Source organism: Phocoena phocoena, chromosome 7 (genome assembly GCF_963924675.1).
Source record: "Phocoena phocoena chromosome 7, mPhoPho1.1, whole genome shotgun sequence".
Taxonomy (NCBI): domain Eukaryota; kingdom Metazoa; phylum Chordata; class Mammalia; order Artiodactyla; family Phocoenidae; genus Phocoena; species Phocoena phocoena.
Window position 1 is genome coordinate 60,582,500 of NC_089225.1, and position 19,437 is coordinate 60,601,936.

General features: G+C 43.7%; 1 protein-coding gene across 1 annotated transcript in view; it reads right to left on the bottom strand.

The window, feature by feature from the left end:
- The window catches only part of TTN (titin), a 285,745-nt gene that overhangs the window by 30,563 nt on the left and 235,745 nt on the right, over nt 1–19,437 (bottom strand). The window contains exons 276-279 of the mRNA XM_065880462.1: nt 2,274–19,379; nt 1,126–1,422; nt 430–1,017; nt 34–336 (exon numbers count right to left, since the gene is read on the bottom strand). Coding sequence (XP_065736534.1) covers nt 34–336; nt 430–1,017; nt 1,126–1,422; nt 2,274–19,379 — 18,294 coding nt within the window. The remainder of the gene's footprint in view (nt 1–33; nt 337–429; nt 1,018–1,125; nt 1,423–2,273; nt 19,380–19,437) is intronic.

Below are 19,437 nucleotides of genomic sequence, written 5' to 3' on the forward strand. Positions count from 1 at the left end.
GTGAGAACTGTCCTTCTAATGACAAATACATACCGCAGGCATCAATGGCTAGGACTGGTTCTGAAGGATGGCTGGGTTTTCCAATACCAGCAGCATTTTCTGCATACACCCTGAATTCGTAGACAAGTCCAGCACTGATGGTTGTGACTGTGAAGTGAGTGGTGCGGATGACCATTTTGTTGGCTTTCTGCCATAAGATAGAGTTTCTGTCTTTCATTTCCAGGTGATAGCCTATAACTGCACTGCCTCCACTGGACACTGGTTCATGCCAGCCCACGGTGATACTTTCTCGAGTGACTTTAGTGACCCATGGTGTAGATGGCGGTCCAGGTGTTGCTACAAAAGAGAGAAATCCCACAGGTTAATACAGACATTTAAAACATTTATGTATATGGAAACCTGGGATCTTTGAAAAGTTTGACAACTTACTGTATGGTAGTTTGACAACCACACAAGCCGAATCTATGTGATCACTGATGCCAAAGCGGTTTTCTGCCTTGATGCGGAATTGGTATTCTTGTCCTGTGCTCAGTTTCATGACTTTAATCATGGTTCTTGCAACTGTCGCAGACACTTCAGTCCATACTGCAGTACTTGTCTCTCTCTTGAGTACAATGTAATTGGTAACCTGACTTCCACCATCATACTTAGGTGGCTCCCACTTGAGAGTCACGCTCTCTTCAGTTACATCACTAATCACAACAGGGCCAGTTGCGGGACCAGGCCTGTCCAGTATGACGATGTTAATGAAAGCTTTGGTTGTTCCACTGGAGTTGGCAGCAGTGATCTCATATCTTCCAGCATCAGCAGCAATGCTTTCTTTGAGATTGATGGTCAGGTTCTCAGCAGTAATTTCAGTGTTAAATCTCATGGTTGCTTTCAGCGGGACACCATCTCTTGATAAGGTCACTTTGGGCAGTGGTTTTCCAGAAATTGGAATATCGACTTTAAGGTTTGAACCAGATCTAACATAGACGGTATGACTTGGGAAGTTCTTCATGTCAATTTCAGGTGGTTCTGAAAAATAAGAGTATGGAAGGTGAAGGTGAAAAACGTTTTCTTGCAAATTAACTTAAGTCAATGCAAGTAATTTCAAATTTTGCTTCTGCATAAAATTAGACATACCTAGCTGCTCCTTTACAAGGACAGGAAGCAGAAGCTCTCTTGGGTCACTCAGACCAGCTTGATTTTCAGCAAACACCCGGAAAAAGTATTCAGAATTCTCCCTCAGACCAGAAATGACATGATGGGTTGACTTTACCACTGCACATCTCACCCAATTTTTCTGTCCTTTTTCTAGTGCTTCAATGACATAATGTACAATTCTGCTTCCACCATCATGTTCTGGCTTCAACCAGGCCAGGGAAACACTATCTTTGGATACACTTGTTACTCCAAGTTTTTCGGGTGGGCTTGGTTTTTCTAAGAAAGTAAAACATCAGAAGAAAGAGAAGTTATTACAACATTTTTTCCCCACCTGTGTTCTTCCTGCATTGTGAAAAGAAAGATTTTTAAATGAAGGCCACAGAGTTACTTTTATTTGAGTCTTTCTTACTTTTTATATGATCAGTTTGGCTTCTGAGCCAAGCAAAACTTTCCCAGGCTTTGTCATTTTATGTTATAGCATGTCATAGCATTCAAATCAAGTAAGTGTCAAATGACCAAATAAAATGATTAAATTTATCCCAAATTTATCATGGGTGTAAAAATGAGGAATGAGATGAACAATCTTGTAAGAAACACTATCATACAATTTCTGCACACACACTATATATGTTTATATATACATATATACATGCAGTCAAATTCAATTATACTTAAATTCAGAATACATTATCCAACTCTAGCTATGTAAATTTCTACTTTTTTTTAATCAATGAAGAACTTTCTCTAGTAGTAAGATTTCATTTTGTGCTATAGTATGAATTGTTCGAGGTGTGAACCAAAAGCATTTAAGAGTAAACAATAATTAAAATGATTCACGGGCTTCCCTGGTGGCGCAGTGGTTGAGAGTCCGCCTGCCGATGCAGGGGACGTGGGTTCGTGCCCCGGTCCGGGAGGATCCCGCGTGCCGCGGAGCGGCTGGGCCCGTGAGCCATGGCCGCTGGACCTGCGCGTCCGGAGCCTGTGCTCCGCAACGGGAGAGGCCACAACAGAGAGAGGCCCGCGTACCGCAAAAAAAAAAAAAAAAAAAAAAAAAATAATAAAATGATTCACACTAGTCTAGGCAAATGAATATGGATATGTAGGTTTTCTTTGTTCTTAAAACATACCTGTTATTTTTACTCCTTCCTTCGTTTCAGCTGGTACACCAACACCAAACTCATTTTCTCCAGAGACTCTGAAGTAGTAAATCTCCCCTTCTTGTAAGTTGGTAATTTTGTAGGAGAGGCGGTTACAGTTGCTGGTCACTGAGACCCATGCTTTCTTACTGGCCTCCCGTTTTTCTATGTAGTAATTCTTCACTGGTGCTCCACCATCATTTTCAGGAACATCCCAGGATAACACTGCAGACTCCCTGGTGACATCATGTACAGTAATATTGGCTGGAGGACCAGGAGAATCTAAAACTTTGACAACTAAGGTCAGTGAAGCAGCATTCAAAATATTCTGAATTGTTAATGTGTATTTTCCAGAATCATTTCTATTGGCATTTTCAATAGTCAGTGATGTATGAGAGTCTGTGGAATCAATATAAGCTCTAGCGCGGAGGTCAGTGTCTGGTTTGCTCCAGGAGACACTGGGTACCGGTCTTCCTCGGAAAGGCACAGTCATGGTAAAGGAGGCACCGGCCTTGACGATCAGGGTCTTCTTCATTTCACTGTCAAGATCAAATACAGGTTCTTCTTCTCTTTCCTTTGCTATCTGGGGATCGGAGCTATCACTGGGATCACTAGCACCGACCTTATTGATAGATCTTACTCTGAAAATGTATTCGGCTCCTGTGGTTAGTCCACTTATTGTGTATTCTGTGCCCCGTAAGTTCTGAATGGCAGTTTTCCAGTCAGTTTCATCAGATTTTTTAAATTCTACAGTGTATCCAGTTACTGGGGACCCGCCATCAAATAAGGGCTTAACCCAGCCAATAGTTATATTGGTCTTGCCTGAGTCCATGATATTGGGTTTGGATGGAGGAGATGGTAAGAACACGGGATCTTCTGCCTGGATTAAGGGAGAGGTTTCACTTGGAAGGCTCAGGCCTGCAGCATTTTCTGCATATACCCGATACTCATATTCACATCCTTCCCGAAGTCCTGTTGATTTCACTCTCAGATCATAAACTGGTTTTTTGTTTACACGCACCCATCGTAGGCTGTTTTTCTCTCGCCTTTCAATTATGTATCCAGAGATTTCACTGCCTCCATCACTCTCTGGTCTTGCCCAGCAAAGTGTCATGAACTCTTTGGTCACAGATGTAATTTCCAAAGATGTGGGTGGACTTGGAACCGTAAATGGATCTAGTGCCTTTACAGCCATACTCTCCAGGGGCTCGCCAACACCATGTTTATTAACACCGGTTACTCTAAAGATGTATTCATTGCCCTTGAGCAACTTGGTCACTTTACAGGATGTTGTCCTTAACTCTCCTTCACATATTGTCCAAGCAAGGCGACTTGTCTCGCGTTTTTCTACAATGTAATAGTCGATAGCTGCGCCACCATCTTCTTGGGGCGGTCCCCAAGAAACAGAGCATTTCTCAGCAGTGAGGCCAGTTATTTCAAGTGGTCCTGCTGGTGGGCCAGGCTTATCAAGTACCTTGCAATTAACTGCAAAAGACCGAGTTCCAGCAACATTCTTCAGTGTTAGCACATACTGCCCAGAGTCTCGTCGGACACAGTCTTTCACTGTTAGCAAAGTATTGTAATCTGTTGAGACAATTTCTGTTCTTGCTCTCTCTTCAATTTCTACACCATCCTTGGCCCAGGAAATTACTGGCAGAGGTCGCCCTGCAATGTCTGCATTTATCTTAAGGACCTCTCCAGCTTTGACAACAATAACATCTCGGAACTTGACATCCATCATAATTCTTGGAGCCTCAACATCGTCTTTAACTGTGATAGGTCCAGTGGATTCAGATGGCTCACTAGTTGAGTCAGCAGCATTCCTTGCGAAAACCCGGAATTCATAACGCTGGTCTTCAGTAAGTTCGGTTACTTCAAAGTATGTTTCTTGTACGTTAGTAAAGTTGCACTTCAGCCACCGGCCATCTGGTAGTTCTCTACGTTCAACAATGTATCCGGTGATCTTAGCTCCACCGTCATAATGTGGCTTAGACCATTTAAGTGACACTGATTTCCTCGTGATATTTGTGACTTCAGGTTGTCCAGGAGGGTCACAAGGGTCTCTTGCAGGGACTGGTTCACAAGACTTACTGCATTTACCAATTCCAGCAATAGTCTCAGCATATACACGATACTCATACATCAGTCCTTCATCAAGGCCGGAGACTTTGCTTTGAGTAGCAGTGATGAGGCTCTTATTTGCTTTTGACCAAAGAATGCTGCTTCTTTCTTTATACTCAAGGTGATAGCCAAGTACTTGACTTCCTCCATCATTAACTGGCACTTGCCAGGTTACCAACATGGTGGATTTTGTGGCATGCACAACTTTAGGAGTACCAGGAGGACCTGGGGGGCTGAATGGATACTCTGCAACTACAGCTGAAGAGGCACTGTAGGAGCTCTTTCCGTAGCGGTTTTCTGCACAAACACGGAACTGATACTCACTTCCTGTTACTAGACGAACTATTTTAATGGATGTTCTTGCAACTGCCTGTGAAACTACGTGCCATGTTGTAGAAGAGGTTTCTCTCTTTTCAACGATGTAATTGCTAATCTGGCAGCCACCATCATATTCTGGAGGATTCCAAGAAATGGTTATATTGTCACAACTAACCTCATCAATATGTATAGGTCCGGGAGGTCCTGGTTTGTCAAGCACAATTATAGTAATAGGAACTGTTATGGATCCAGCACTGTTTGAAACACATAATTCATAAGTTCCAACATCTTCCCTTGAAGCTTCCTTAATTGTTAGTGATGTTACAGTCTTTGAAGAAGAAACATTTACTCTAGTTGTCTCTTTAAGAGTCTGACCGTCTTTTTTCCAGCTTACAGTAGCTTGAGGTCTTCCTTTAAATGGAACATCAATCTTCAGTTGGTCTGTAGCCTTTACATTGAAAGTATTGAAAGGAAGCTCAACTGAAGGCTTTATTTCAATATCTCTTGCAATTACTGGCACTCCAAGTTGTCTTGGGTCACTTTTTCCTTTTTCATTAAGTGCAGCTACCCTGAAGATATACTCCTCTCCAGCAGTTAGGCCAGATATAGTTGCTTCTAGAGTCTTAACTTGTGTGCACATGCTCCATTTTTCACTCCCTTTGGTCTGCATTTCAACTACGTAACCGGTAATTTTGCTGCCACCATCACTTTCTGGTCTCTCCCACTTAATTGTAGCTGTGTTACGGGTCACATCAACAAGAGTTACTCTTCCAGGTGGGAGGGGTGTTTCAGAAGCTTTAACAGGTTCAGTTGTTTCAGCTGGCAAACCAATCCCATATTCATTGGAAGCCAAGACTTGGAAGTAGTAAGAACATCCTTCTTGCAGGTTTTCAATCTTAAAAGTGTTCTTCGTGCAATTGTTTGTAACAGTAGCATACACTTTTCTTGTAGTTTCTCGTTTTTCAACGATGTAGTTCGTAATCTTAGCTCCGCCATCAATAAGCGGTGGTTCCCAAGCCAGTGTCACTGAGTCTTTCTTCACTTCTCCTACGGTCAAATTCACAGGGGCACTTGGTGAGTCGAGAACTCTGACGTTAACAAAAGCAGTTTTAGAGCCACTGTTGTTTTCTAGTGTCAGATTATACCGACCACTGTCAAATCTGGTAACGTTATCAATTACCAACATTGTATATGAGCTGGTCACCTCAATCTGGGCCCGGTCAGTGAGAATGCCTTCTGCCTTTTCCCATTTAACGTCAGGTTCCGGTCGACCTTTGATAGTGACAAATAAGCGTAAAGTAGCACTCGCACGCAGAATGACCACTTTTCGGAGATCAGCATCCAGTTCTATTTCTGGTGGCTCTTGCCTCTCTTTAGCAACCACTGAACCGGGTATAGTTGCAGGCTCACCTACGCCTTCAGAATTGATGGCACAAATACGGAAGTTATATTCAGTATTTTCTTTAAGCTTGGTCACGGTGAACTGCTTTCCTTGTAATCCTGTTGGTGGAGTGCACATTGTCCATTCAGCAGCAGTGGCTTCCTTGACCTCAACAACATAGCCCTTAACAGGAGCGCCGCCATCATAAATTGGCTTATTCCACACCAGGGAGACAGAAGATCTGGAAGTGTCTGCCACTTTTAGATTACTTGGTGGTCCTGGTGGATACAGAGCATCACATGCACGATAGAAAACAGATGGCTCACTAGGTTCACCCACACCAGCTGCATTTTCAGCAGCAACTCGGAATTCATAGGAATGCCCTTCAGTAAGGCCAGTTACCCTGAATCGAAGATCTGTTAGTGTTTTCTTGTTGCACTTGGTCCACCTGATGCCTGCCTTATCTCGTTTTTCAAGAATGTAGCCCTCGATTTCAGCACCTCCATCATCCACTGGGCGTGCCCATGTTACGACGACAGACTCTTTGGTGATTGCTGAGGCTTCAGGTGGGGAAGGAGGACCTGGTGGTTTATAAGGATTACGGGCTACAACAGGCTCAGATTCCAGAGGCTCTCCAATTCCATATTTATTCACAGCCATGACACGGAAAATGTACTCATTACCAGGAAGAAGTTTAGTGACTTTGTAGTTAAGGGCCTGTACCTCAGTTGAAACCTGGGTCCAGGAGAGTCTGCTTGTCTCTCTCTTTTCAATGATGTAATGTGAGATATTAGCACCACCATCTTGTAAAGGTGGGTTCCATGCCAGGTAACATTTTTCAGCAGTCACTCCAGAAACTTTCAGAGGCCCTTCAGGAGGCCCTGGCCTGTCAAGTACCTTTACAGTGATTGGTATAGACTTTGTTCCACCCACGTTGCTGAGTTTCAGGATATATTGTCCTCCGTCACTACGTATACAGTCTTTGACAAGAAGAGTTGTTCTCTGAATAGTAGACTTAATTTCCATCCTGGCAGCTGTTTCTTCAAGCTCTTTCCCATCTTTTGACCAAACAATATCAGGTATAGGTGTGCCACGGATATCAGCTTCGAGGACAAAAGTCTCTCCTGCGTGAACAACGATGACATCTTTATATCTGGGATCCAGTGAGGCATTTGGTGCATCAATTTCATCTCTTGCAGTAATGGCGCCAGTGCTTTCAGATGGTTCACTAAAGTTGCCAGCTGCGTTTCTTGCAATTACTCTGAATTCATATCTTTGGTCTTCTACAAGTCCACTCACTGTATATTCAGTTTCTAATACATTAGTAAAGCTGGCTTTCATCCAACGGCCGTCAGGTAGATCTTTCTTTTCTACAGTATAACCTGTTATTTTGCTGCCGCCGTCATAGGCGGGTTTCTTCCATTTCAGTGTGACACTGTTTCTTGTAATAACAATGGCTTCAGGGCGACCTGGTGGGTCACACGGATCACGAGCAACAAAGCATTCCGACACTTTGCTCGGCTTGCCGATGCCAACAATATTTTCAGCAGAAACTTTGAACTCATACTCAAGGCCTTCATCAAGCCCAGTTGTTTTGAATTTGGTGTCTTGAATGGGAGTCTTATTTAATTTGACCCATAAAATGCTGTTCTTTTCTTTCTGTTCAAGATGGTAGCCAGTAACTTTGCTGCCTCCATCATTAACTGGCTCGTGCCACTGCACAAGCATCTGATCTTTCGAGACTGATGTCACAAAAGGAGTGCCAGGTGGTCCGGGTTCTTTAAATGGATATTGTACAGTAACTGGTCTAGAATCCAAGGGGGCACTTTTTCCATACCTGTTTTCTGCAAAAATTCTAAACTGGTACTCAGTGCCTGTTTTCAGTTTGGTTATTTTAATTGTTGTTCTTGCAACTGTTGCTGATACCATGTGCCACGTGGTGGTAGTTGTATCTCGCTTCTCTACAATGTAGTTGCTTATTTGGCAGCCACCAGTATAGGCTGGAGGTTCCCAAGATATGACCACAAAGTCTGCACTAACTTCATCAAACCGAACTGGTCCAACTGGAGGTCCAGGCTTTTCCAGAACGATAATGCTGAGATTTTCAGTTGCCGTACCTGCACTATTTGTTGCTGTTATGGTGTATTTTCCAAAGTCATCTTTGTTACTTTCTGTAATGTGCAAAATAGTTGATGTAGCTGTTTCCTCAACATTTACTCTTGTTGTCTGTTTAAGAGGCTCGCCATCTTTGACCCATGAAATTTCAGGTCTCGGTCGGCCAATGACAGGAATTTCGATTTTAAGACCTTCTCCAGCTTGAACACTGTATGTGTTAAATGGTAACTTAAAACTAGGCTGTATAGTCAAGTCCTTGGCTATGACAGGAACACCAAGCACTCTTGGATCGCTTTTTCCTTTCTCGTTGTAAGCCTTGACACGGAACTGATATTCTTGTCCAGAACTCAGACCAGTAACAACTGCATTGCAGACTTTGGATTCAGCCACAACACTCCATTTTTCTGTTCCTTTGGGCTGCATTTCAACAACATACCCCAGGATTCTGCTACCACCATCATGTTCAGGTTTCTCCCACATCAGCGATGCACTAGTCTGGGACACGTCAGTGAGTGTGACCTTTCCTGGTGGGGAAGGAGGTTCAGCTGCTTTCACAGCATCAGCGGTTTCCACTGGAACACCAACTCCAAATTCATTTTCAGCCATTACTCTAAAGTAGTACATGGCTCCTTCTGTAAGATTCTCAACTTTAAAGCTTGTTTTGCTGCATTTATTACTCACATTAGCATATGCTTTTCTGGTTGACTCACGTTTGTCAATAACATAGTTCTTGACCTTTGCACCCCCATCGATGATGGGTGGTTCCCATATCAGAAGGACAAAATCTTTTCTCACTTCTTTGACTGCCAAATTCTGTATTGGTCCTGGGGTGTCGAGAACTTTCACAGTTACAAAGGCAGATTTAGATCCACTGCTGTTTTCCAGCTTGAGAGTATATTTTCCAGCATCACTTCTATCACAGTTATCTATTGATAGTTGGGTATAGTTTGCTGCTTTTTCAGTTTGGACCTTATCTGTGAATTCACCTTCCTCTCGAGACCAAGTGATCTCAGGTGTTGGGCAACCTTTGAATGGAATGTGAATTCTGACAGATCCACCGGCTCTTACAACAATTCCTTTCCTTAATTCAGAGTCAAGGTCAAGTTCAGGTGCTTCGAGTTTATCTTCTGGTTTCACAGTACCAGGAACTGATGTAGCCTCACCTAAACCAACTTTATTGAGGGCACAGACTCGTATTTTATACTCCTGGTGTTCAGTGAGTTTTGAAATTTCAAATCGAGCGGCTCTCAGGCCAGTCTGTGGAGTAACTATTTGCCATTCTTCTTCATCAGCCTTACAGATTTCTACTACGTATCCCAGGATCTCACTGCCACCATCGTAGATGGGTTTACCCCAGGCAAGTGTAATTGAATTTTTAGTGGTGTCTACAATGTGTGCATTGATGGGGGGGCCAGGTTTGAACACAGGATCGCAAGCCTTATAATACACTGTGGCTGGACTTGGTTCTCCAACTCCGGCAGCGTTTTCTGCAGAGACTCTGAACTCATACTCATGATCTTCTGTTAATCCTGTTACTCTTAGACGCAAATCTGTAATGCGGCGTTTATTACATTTTATCCACCTAATGCCACTTTTGTCTCTTTTTTCTACAATGTAGCCAATAATCTCACTTCCACCATCACTATCTGGACGGCTCCAACAGACGGTCATGGAGTCCTTGGCAATGTTCGTGACTTCCAGGCTTTTTGGTGGTCCAGGAAGCACAAATGGATTTTTCATGAGTACTGGTGCAGATTCCAAAGGCTCTCCGACACCGTATTTGTTGACAGCCATTATACGGAAAATATATTCATTCCCTTCTAAGAGTTTGGTAACTTTCAGAGAATTGGTTACAACCTCTGAAGCAACAACAGTCCAGGCAAGCCGACTTGTTTCTCTCTTTTCAACAACATAGTGAGAAATGTTGCTGCCACCATCTTGAAGTGGTGGAGACCATGTTAAGGTGCATTTTTCAGCGGTGACTCCAGTAACCTGGACTGGCCCTTCTGGAGGTCCTGGTCTGTCTAACACTTTTACATTCACTGGGAATGACTTAGAACCTGCAACATTGGAAGCTCTTAAAATATACTGTCCGCCGTCGATTCTAATGGCATCCTTTACAATAAGTAAAGCCTTGAAATCTGTGTTCTTTATTTCACATCTAGCAGATTCTTCAATTTCCTTATCTCCTCTTAACCACTCAATGGTAGGTAGGGGCTTTCCGTGGACATCAGCTTCAAGCCTGAATGTTTCTCCAGCATTTACCACAATTGTGTCTCTGAATTTTGGATCCATTGAAATTCTTGGGAGTTCGACCTCATCCTTGGCAGTTATCGGTCCAGTACTGTCAGAGGGTTTGCTTATTACACCAGCTGCATTCTTTGCAATGACTCTGAATTCATATCTTTGATCTTCAGTAAGACCTGACACAGTAAATTGAGTTTCAATGACGTTTGTGAAGCTGGCTTTCATCCAACGACCCTCAGGCAAATCACGTTTCTCTACAATGTAACCCGTAATCATACTTCCACCATCATATGCTGGTTGGGTCCATTGTAAAGTGATTTCATGTCTTTTAACTATTATTGCTTCTGGGGTTCCTGGTGGGTCACAGGGATCTCTGGCTACATAGCATTCAGAATTCTTGCTTGCTTTGCCTACACCAACAATATTTTCAGCATAAACTCTGAATTCATATCCAATGCCTTCTTCAAGATTGAGTGCTTTAAACTGGGTGTCATGAATAATAGTTTTGTTGACCTTTGTCCACAAAATACTATTTCTTTCCTTTCTCTCAAGGTGGTAACCTATGATTGGGCTTCCTCCGTTATTGATTGGTTCATGCCACTGTATAACCATGGAGTCTTTGGAAATGGCTGTGACAAATGGTGTGCCTGGAGGGCCTGGTTCTTTGTAGGGATATTGAGCTACAATTGGCTGAGATTCCAAGGCAAAGCTTTGTCCATATCTGTTTTCAGCGAATATTCTGAATTGGTATTCTGTACCAGTCTTCAGTTTGGTCACTTTGAGTGTAGTTCTGGCAACAGTAGCAGAAACAACATCCCATACTGTGGTGGTTGTATCTCTTTTCTGAACTATGTAGTTAGTGATCTGGCAGCCCCCTGTATACAGTGGAGGTTCCCAAGATAAGGTAATACTTTCAGCACTGACTTCATCAAATTTAACAGGTCCTTTTGGAGGATCAGGCTTATCTAGGGTTATAATTTCGATGGATGCTGTCTTCTGACCAACAACATTAGCAACTGTGATTCCATAATGTCCACTGTCATCCTTATGAGTTTCTTTAATACTGAGTATGGTGAGGTCAAGCGAATCAGTAACATTGATTCTTGTAGTCTGCTTCAGTGGAAGACCGTCTTTAGTCCAGGTAATGGTTGGCTTAGGACGTCCAGAAATTGGCACTTCTATTTTCAAATCTTGGCCAACCTGTACACTGTAATTGTTAAATGCAGGTCTTACATCTGGCTCAATGACCAGATCTTTGGCAACTATTGGAACTGCAAGAGACCTAGGATCACTTCCTCCCTTTTCATTTACAGCCACAACTCTAAAAAGGTATTCTTCTCCCTGAGTTAGGTTGGTAATTACGGCTTCAAGGGACTTGACTCGAGCACACTCTGACCATTTCTCATGGTGTTTAGCTTGCATTTCCACAATATACTGAATGATTTTACTGCCGCCATCATGTTCAGGCTTTGTCCAGCTCAAAGAGACACTGTTTCTGGTGACATCATCCACGGTTATTTTTCCTGGAGGTTGTGGGACTTCTGCAACCTTAATTGGATCATCAGTATGGGCGGGAAGGCCAATACCATACTCGTTCTCAGCTGTGACTCTAAAGTAGTAACTGCAACCTTCTTGGAGTTGATCGATTTTCCAAGAATTCTTATGGCAATTTGTGACAACTGCAGCATATGATTTCCTTGTGGCTTCACGTTTCTCAACAATGTAATTTTTAATTTTGGATCCCCCATCCAACAAAGGAGGTTCCCATGTAATTGATACTGAGTCTTTGGTGATTTCTGTGACTTTCAGATTAACAGGTGGACTTGGTGTGTCCAGGACTCTCACAGTAACAAAGGCAGTCTTTGTCCCACTGCTGTTATCTAACGTGAGAGTATATTTTCCACTATCATATCGGTTGACATTGTCAAGAACAAGAGAGGTGAAGCTGCTAGTGCTGTCGATTATAGCTGCGTCTCGGATTTCACCATCCACCTTTCCCCATTTAACTTCTGGTGTAGGACGACCTCTAATAGGAACAAATAACCTTAAGGAGCCGCCTGCCCTTATACTTATAATTTTCCTTAGTTCTAGGTCAAGATCAATGTCTGGTGCTTCCAATTTTTCTTCAACTATAATAGGTCCAGGGACGTCAGCATGTTCTCCAACTCCAGCTTTGTTAACAGCACAGATACGGAAGTTGTACTCATGCTTTTCCAACAGCTTCTCGACTTCTGTATTTGTTTTATTGATTCCAGTCGGTGGAGTGCACATTGTCCATTCACCAACACTCACGTCACATTTTTCAACAATGTATCCTTGGATTTCACAGCCACCATCATATATTGGTTTGCCCCAAGAAAGGAAGACGGAAGATCTGGTAGTATCAGTGACTTTGGGATTGTTTGGAGGTCCTGGTTTATAAATAGGATCACAAGCCTTTTGGTAAGCAGAAGGTGGGCTTGGCTCACTGAGTCCAGCCGCATTCTCAGCTGAGACTCTGAATTCATAATTGTGATTTTCTAAGAGTCCAGTTACTCTCAAGCGCAGTTCGCCAATCAGACGTTTATGGCATCTTGTCCATCTGATGCCCTCTTTATCCCGTTTTTCAAGAAGATATCCAAGAATTTCACTGCCACCGTCAGATGCTGGCCTTTCCCATACAACGACCATTGAGTCCTTGGTCACCGCTGTGATTTCTGGAGCTTTTGGTGCATCTGGCACTACAAATGGATTCTTGACAACTACTGGCTCAGATTCAAGAGGTTCGCCAACACCATATCTGTTGACAGCCATTATACGGAAGATATATTCATTGCCTTCAAGAAGCTTAGTAAGCTTGCAGCTGAGAGTTTGCACGTTGGCATCAACCACAGTCCAAACCAAGCGGCTGGTTTCTCTCTTTTCCACAATATAATTTATGATATCACTCCCACCATCTTGTAGTGGGGGTTTCCAAGCGAGTGTGCATTTTTCTGCTGTAACTCCTGATATAACGATAGGTCCTTCAGGTGGCCCTGGTCTGTCAAGAACTTTGACATTTACAGTGACTGATATCTCTCCTGCAACATTTTTGGCTTTCAGTATGTAATTTCCACTGTCAACACGTATTGCGTCCTTTACATTGAGACTGGTGGCAAAATCAGTGCTCTTTATTTCTAATCGAGCTGTATTTGAAAGCTCCTGATCACCTTTTATCCACTGAGTGGTTGGTACTGGTTTGCCATAAATATCTGCGTCAATGTTGAATAACTCACCAGCGTGAACCACGATTGTGTCTTTGTATTTTGGATCCATACGAATTCGTGGTGGTTCTACCTCATCTCTTGCTGTTATTGCTCCTGTACTTTCTGAAGGCTCGCTAAACACTCCTGCAGCATTCCGAGCTATAACCCGGAACTCATATCTGTGATCTTCAGCTAGGCCCGTTACTTCAAACTGAGTGTCAATGACATTTGTAAAACTGGCTTTCATCCAGCGGCCCTCGGGCAGTTCTTTCTTCTCAACAATATAACCAGTGACCTTGCTTCCACCATCATATGTGGGTTTCTTCCACTGAAGAGTCACAGAATTCCTTGTGACAATGATTGGCTCTGGCCTTCCTGGTGGATCACATGGATCACGGGCTACGTAGCTTTCTGACACTTTACTTGGCTTGCCGACGCCCACGATGTTCTGTGCGGAGACTCTAAATTCATATTCAATGCCTTCGTCGAGGCCAGTTGTTTTAAACTTGGTTTGAGGAATGGGTGTCTTATTCAACTTAACCCAGAGGATGCTATTTCTCTCCTTGCGTTCTAGATGATAGCCAGTGACTTTGCTGCCTCCATCACTGACTGGCTCGTTCCACTGTACTTCCATACAGTCCTTGGAGGAGAGCGTTACGAACGGTGTGCCAGGAGGACCAGGAACTTTGAATGGATACTGGGCTACAGTAGGCTCTGAATTGAGGTAGGTACTCTTTCCATATCTGTTTTCAGCTGCAATCCTAAACTGATATTCACATCCAGTCTTTAACCTGCAAGCTTTTATTGTTGTCCTTGCAACAGTAGCTGACAGAATTTGCCAGGTGGTTGTGGAAGTGTCCCGTTTTTCTACGATGTAATTATTGATAGAGCTTCCACCATCATACTTAGGTGGGCCCCAGGAGAAAGTGATACTGTCAGCTGTCACCTCATCCATTTTAACTGGTCCCGTTGGAGGCCCTGGTTTGTCGAGAACAATAACATTAAGGGTTTCAGTAGCTTCACCAGCTGAGTTAGTCAGTTTAACTACGTAATGTCCAACATCTTCTCGGCAGGCTTCCTTTATCGTCAGTAGTGAGTTATTTTCTGTGCTCTCAGCATTTACTCTGGTTGTCTGCTTCAGTGGTACATCATCTTTATGCCAGGTTGCAGTTGGCGTAGGGCGTCCAATGAATGGAACATCGACTTTCAGATCTTCACCTGCCAGTACAGTGAAAGTATTGAACAGGAGTTTGAAGGCTGGTGGAATGACAAGATCCTTGGCAACTACTGGCACACTCAGTTGTCTTGGATCACTGATGCCCTTCTCATTCTGAGCGGAAACACGGAAAGAGTATTCTTCACCCTGAATTAATCCAGTAATAGTGGCTTCGGTGACTTTGACTGTGGCACATGTGGTCCATTTGTCACTGCCTTTGCTCTGCATCTCTACAATGTAGCCTAGAATTCGGCTGCCTCCATCATGCTCAGGTTTCTCCCAAGAGAGTGACACGCTATTTCTTGTGACATCCACCAAAGTTATTTTTCCTGGAGGAAGAGGTCGTTCTGATGCTTTCACAGATTCTGCGGTTTCAGCAGGCAGCCCGATGCCATATTCATTTTCAGCGAGAACCCTGAAGTAGTAACTACAGCCTTCTTGAAGCTGGTCTACCTTCCAGGAAGTCTTGTGGCAATTCGTTGCAACAGTTGAATATGCTTTCCTTGTTGATTCCCGCTTTTCAACAATGTAGTTACTTATTTTTGAACCTCCGTCAAGAAGAGGAGGCTCCCATGTCAATGTGACAGATGTCTTAGTGACCTCCTTTACCTTCAGATCCTGTGGAGGGCCTGGTGTATCCAGTACTCTGACACTGACAAATGCAGACTTGCTGCCTGAGCTGTTTTCTACAGTTAGTATGTATTTGCCACTGTCGAATCTGTTTACGTTTCCAACGGTAAGCAGGGTATAAGAGCTTGTGGACTCAATGCTAGCTTTGTCTAAAGATTCTCCGTGTTCCCGGGTCCACTTCACCTCAGGTGCTGGCCTTCCTTTGATTGGAACAAAAAGTCTCAGGGTACAACAAGCTCTTAGGGTAACAACTTTGCGCAGTTCAACGTCCAGTTCAATCTCTGGAGGCAGCATCCTGTCTTCAGCCTTTGGAGTTCCAGGAACAAGTGCAGGTTCCCCAATGCCTTCAGAATTCATGGCATAGATGTGGATTTTATATTCCTGGTTCTCTGTGAGGTTGGTGATAGTGTAAGAAGTTGCCTTGAGCCCGGCTGGTGGAGTGACAATATGCCATTCATCTTCTTCTGGCAGGGCGATCTCAACCATATACCCAGTGATTTCGGAACCACCATCATAGATAGGTTTGTTCCAAGCAATTGAAATGGATGATCTGCTTGTATCTAGAACACGTGGGTTACCTGGCGGGCCAGGTTTAAACACAGCATCACAGGCTTTATAAAATGGACTGGTAGCACTCGGTGCGCTGATTCCAGCAGCGTTCTCAGCCATGATCCGGAACTCATATTCATGTCCTTCTGTCAGTCCAGACACTTTATACCTTAAATCAGTAAGAGTCTTTTTGTTGCATTTCACCCAGCGTTGGCCAGCTTTATCACGCCGTTCCACAATATAATTGATGATTTCGCTGCCGCCATCAGAGTCAGGATGTCCCCAGCAGACAACCATGGAATCTTTAGTAATAGCTGTAACTTCAGGATTTTGGGGTGGATCAGGTGGTCCGTAAGGATCTAGTGCAAGCACAGGCTCTGATTCCAGTGGCTCTCCAACTCCATATTTATTTACAGCCATCACACGGAATATGTATTCATTGCCTTTTAAAAGTTTAGGGACCTTTAGTCTTGTTACTTGGACTTCTGAAGCTACATTCGTCCATGCCAGTCTGCTGGTTTCACGTTTCTGAACTACATAATTGTCAATTTTGGCACCTCCATCGTCCAGTGGAGGCAACCATGACAATACACATTTTTCTGATGTCATTTCAGATATAGCTAAAGGTCCTTCAGGTGGGCCTGGTCTGTCAAGAACTTTGACATTGAAAATATGTTTAGCGAAACCACCAGGATTGGTTGCCGTAAGGGTATAGGCACCGCCATCCCGTCTTAGTGAATCCTTGTTTACCAGATTAGTAGAGAAATCTGCCATTTTAATTTCTAATTTTGCTGTGTTTTCAAGCTCCTTTCCATCTTTGGTCCATTCCATTGTTGGAGGTGGGCGACCTGAAACATCAGCTTCCAGCTTGAATGCTTCACCTGCTTTTATTATAATTGTGTCCTTAAATTTGATATCCACCATTATCCTTGGTGCTTCAACGTCGTCCCTGCATGTGATAGCATCTGATGGCTCAGACGGTGGGCTAATAGCACCAGCAGCATTTTTGGCAATCACGCGGAATTCGTATGCGGCATCTTCTGTTAGTCCGCTGACTGTAAATTCATTCTCCAAAATGTTGCTGAAGTTGGCTTTCAGCCACCGTCCATTAGGAAGATCTCTCTTTTCAACGATGTAACTGGTAATTTTAAAGCCTCCAGTATATTCAGGCTTAGCCCATTTGAGGGTCACTGTGTGTCTAGTAATATTTAGAGGAACCGGTTTCCCAGGTTGGTCAATGGGATCCAAAGCTGACATAGGTTCAGATGGCTTGCTCGGCTTGCTTTTGCCAGCCATGTTTTCCGCGATCACTCGGAATTCATAAGCAATACCATCTGCAAGTCCACTTGACTTGAAAATGTTGCCTGGTACTAATGCTTTGCTCACAGTCTGCCAGAGAATACTATTTCGTTCTTTTCTTTCAATGTGGTATCCTAAAATGGGGCTTCCACCATCAGAAAGAGGCTCATGCCAGCTGATTGTCATTGAATCCTTGGTAACTGCAGTTACCTGAGGGGTACCAGGAGGCCCAGGAACCTTAAATGGATAGTTGGCAACTACAGATGCTGATGTGATGCCTGGTCCAACTCCGTATCTGTTTTGAGCTTTTACCCGGAATTGATACTCCACTCCGGTAGTAAGGTGAGTGGCTTTGTAGGTAGTGCGTATAACGGTGGCTGCTAACTCAACCCATGTGGTACTGTCAGTCTGTCGCATTTCTACGACATAGTTGCTTATGGGTACACCTCCATCATTCTCAGGTGGGTCCCAAGAGAAGGTGACAAAATCAGACGAAACGTCATCAAATTTGATTGGTCCAGTAGGTGGCCCTGGGATATCATGGACTTGAATGGTGACGACATCACCAACCTCTCCTGCAATGTTCCTTGCTGTTAATGGGTAGGGCCCACTATCGCTTCTTACACACTCATTGATATTTAAGATGGTTGAAGTCGCTGTGTTTTCAAAATTAACTCTCTGGGTCTGTTTAAGAACCTGGTCTCCTTTCTTCCATGTAACTGTGGGCTTTGGTCGACCTAGCACTGGAATTTCAACTTTGATGTTGTCACCAGCTTTAGCAATGACTAATTTTTGATAAATGCCATGGAGATCCAATTCTGGAAGCATTGTCTGCTCCTTGACGACGACGGGTCGGCTTTCTCTAGGGGCACTTCTCCCCGCACTGTTCACTGCCATCACTTGGAAGGTATATTCTTCCCCTTCAGTTAGATTCTTCACAACACATTCTAACCCCTTCACGGTTGTGATGTGGGCCCACTGGTCAGAGCCTTTTCTTTGGGCTTCAATCACATAGCCAGTGATCTTACTGCCACCGTCGTGCTTGGGTTTAGGCCACGCCAGGCTGACTGTGCTCTTAGTTATGTCCATAATGTTAAGACTGTCTGGCGGTGATGGTACTTCGGAGGCTTTTACAGGCTCTGTTGTTTCTGTCGGCTCACCAATTCCATACTCATTTTCTGCCATCACTCTGAAGAAGTATTCATGTCCTTCAGACAAGCCAGTAACTTTGTATGTGCATTTATGGCACTTAGTGGTGACCGTGGAGTAGGATTTCCGTGTTGCTTCTCGTTTCTCCACAATGTAGTTTGTTACATGTGAGCCCCCATCTATCAGTGGGAGGTCCCAGTGCAGGGTGACACTCTCCTTTGTGATGTCAGTAGGCCTCAGGTTAAGGACAGGTCCTGGTGTATCCAAGACTCTGACGTTAACGAAACCACTTTTCTTCCCAGCGGCGTTTTCAATGGTCATCACAAATTTACCGGTGTCGTATCTGTTACATTCTGGGATGATCAGGAGCGTGAACGACTCTGTACTTTCAATGTTAGCTCGGTTTTTAAGGTTGATATCGTCTTTGGTCCATGTCACTTCAGGAGCAGGACGACCTTTAATGGGCACAAATATTCTAATACTGAGTCCTGCTCTCACAACAAGGGTTCTTCGAAGCTCAGCATCTAGTTCGAAATCAGGAGCCATCTCCCGTTCTACAATTTCAACATTTGAAATCACTGCTGGCTCCCCAACACCTGCATCGTTGATGGCACTGATTCTAAAATTGTATTTTTCTTTAGTCTGAAGATCAGGGACGACAAACTCGGTGATTCTGAGGGTGGTTCCTGTCGTATCCTTTATCCAGGCATCATCTCCTACTTTTTGATGCTCTACGACATAGCCAGTGATTTCAAGCCCACCGTCATAATGAGGCTTGCCCCATGCCAAAGAAGCAGATTTCTTGGTGGTATCAGTGACACGTGCATTTGAGGGTGGTCCTGGGGGATCTGAAAAGGAGACAAAGGCACAGAAGTGTTAAGGGTTTGGCTTTTGTATAAATTACAT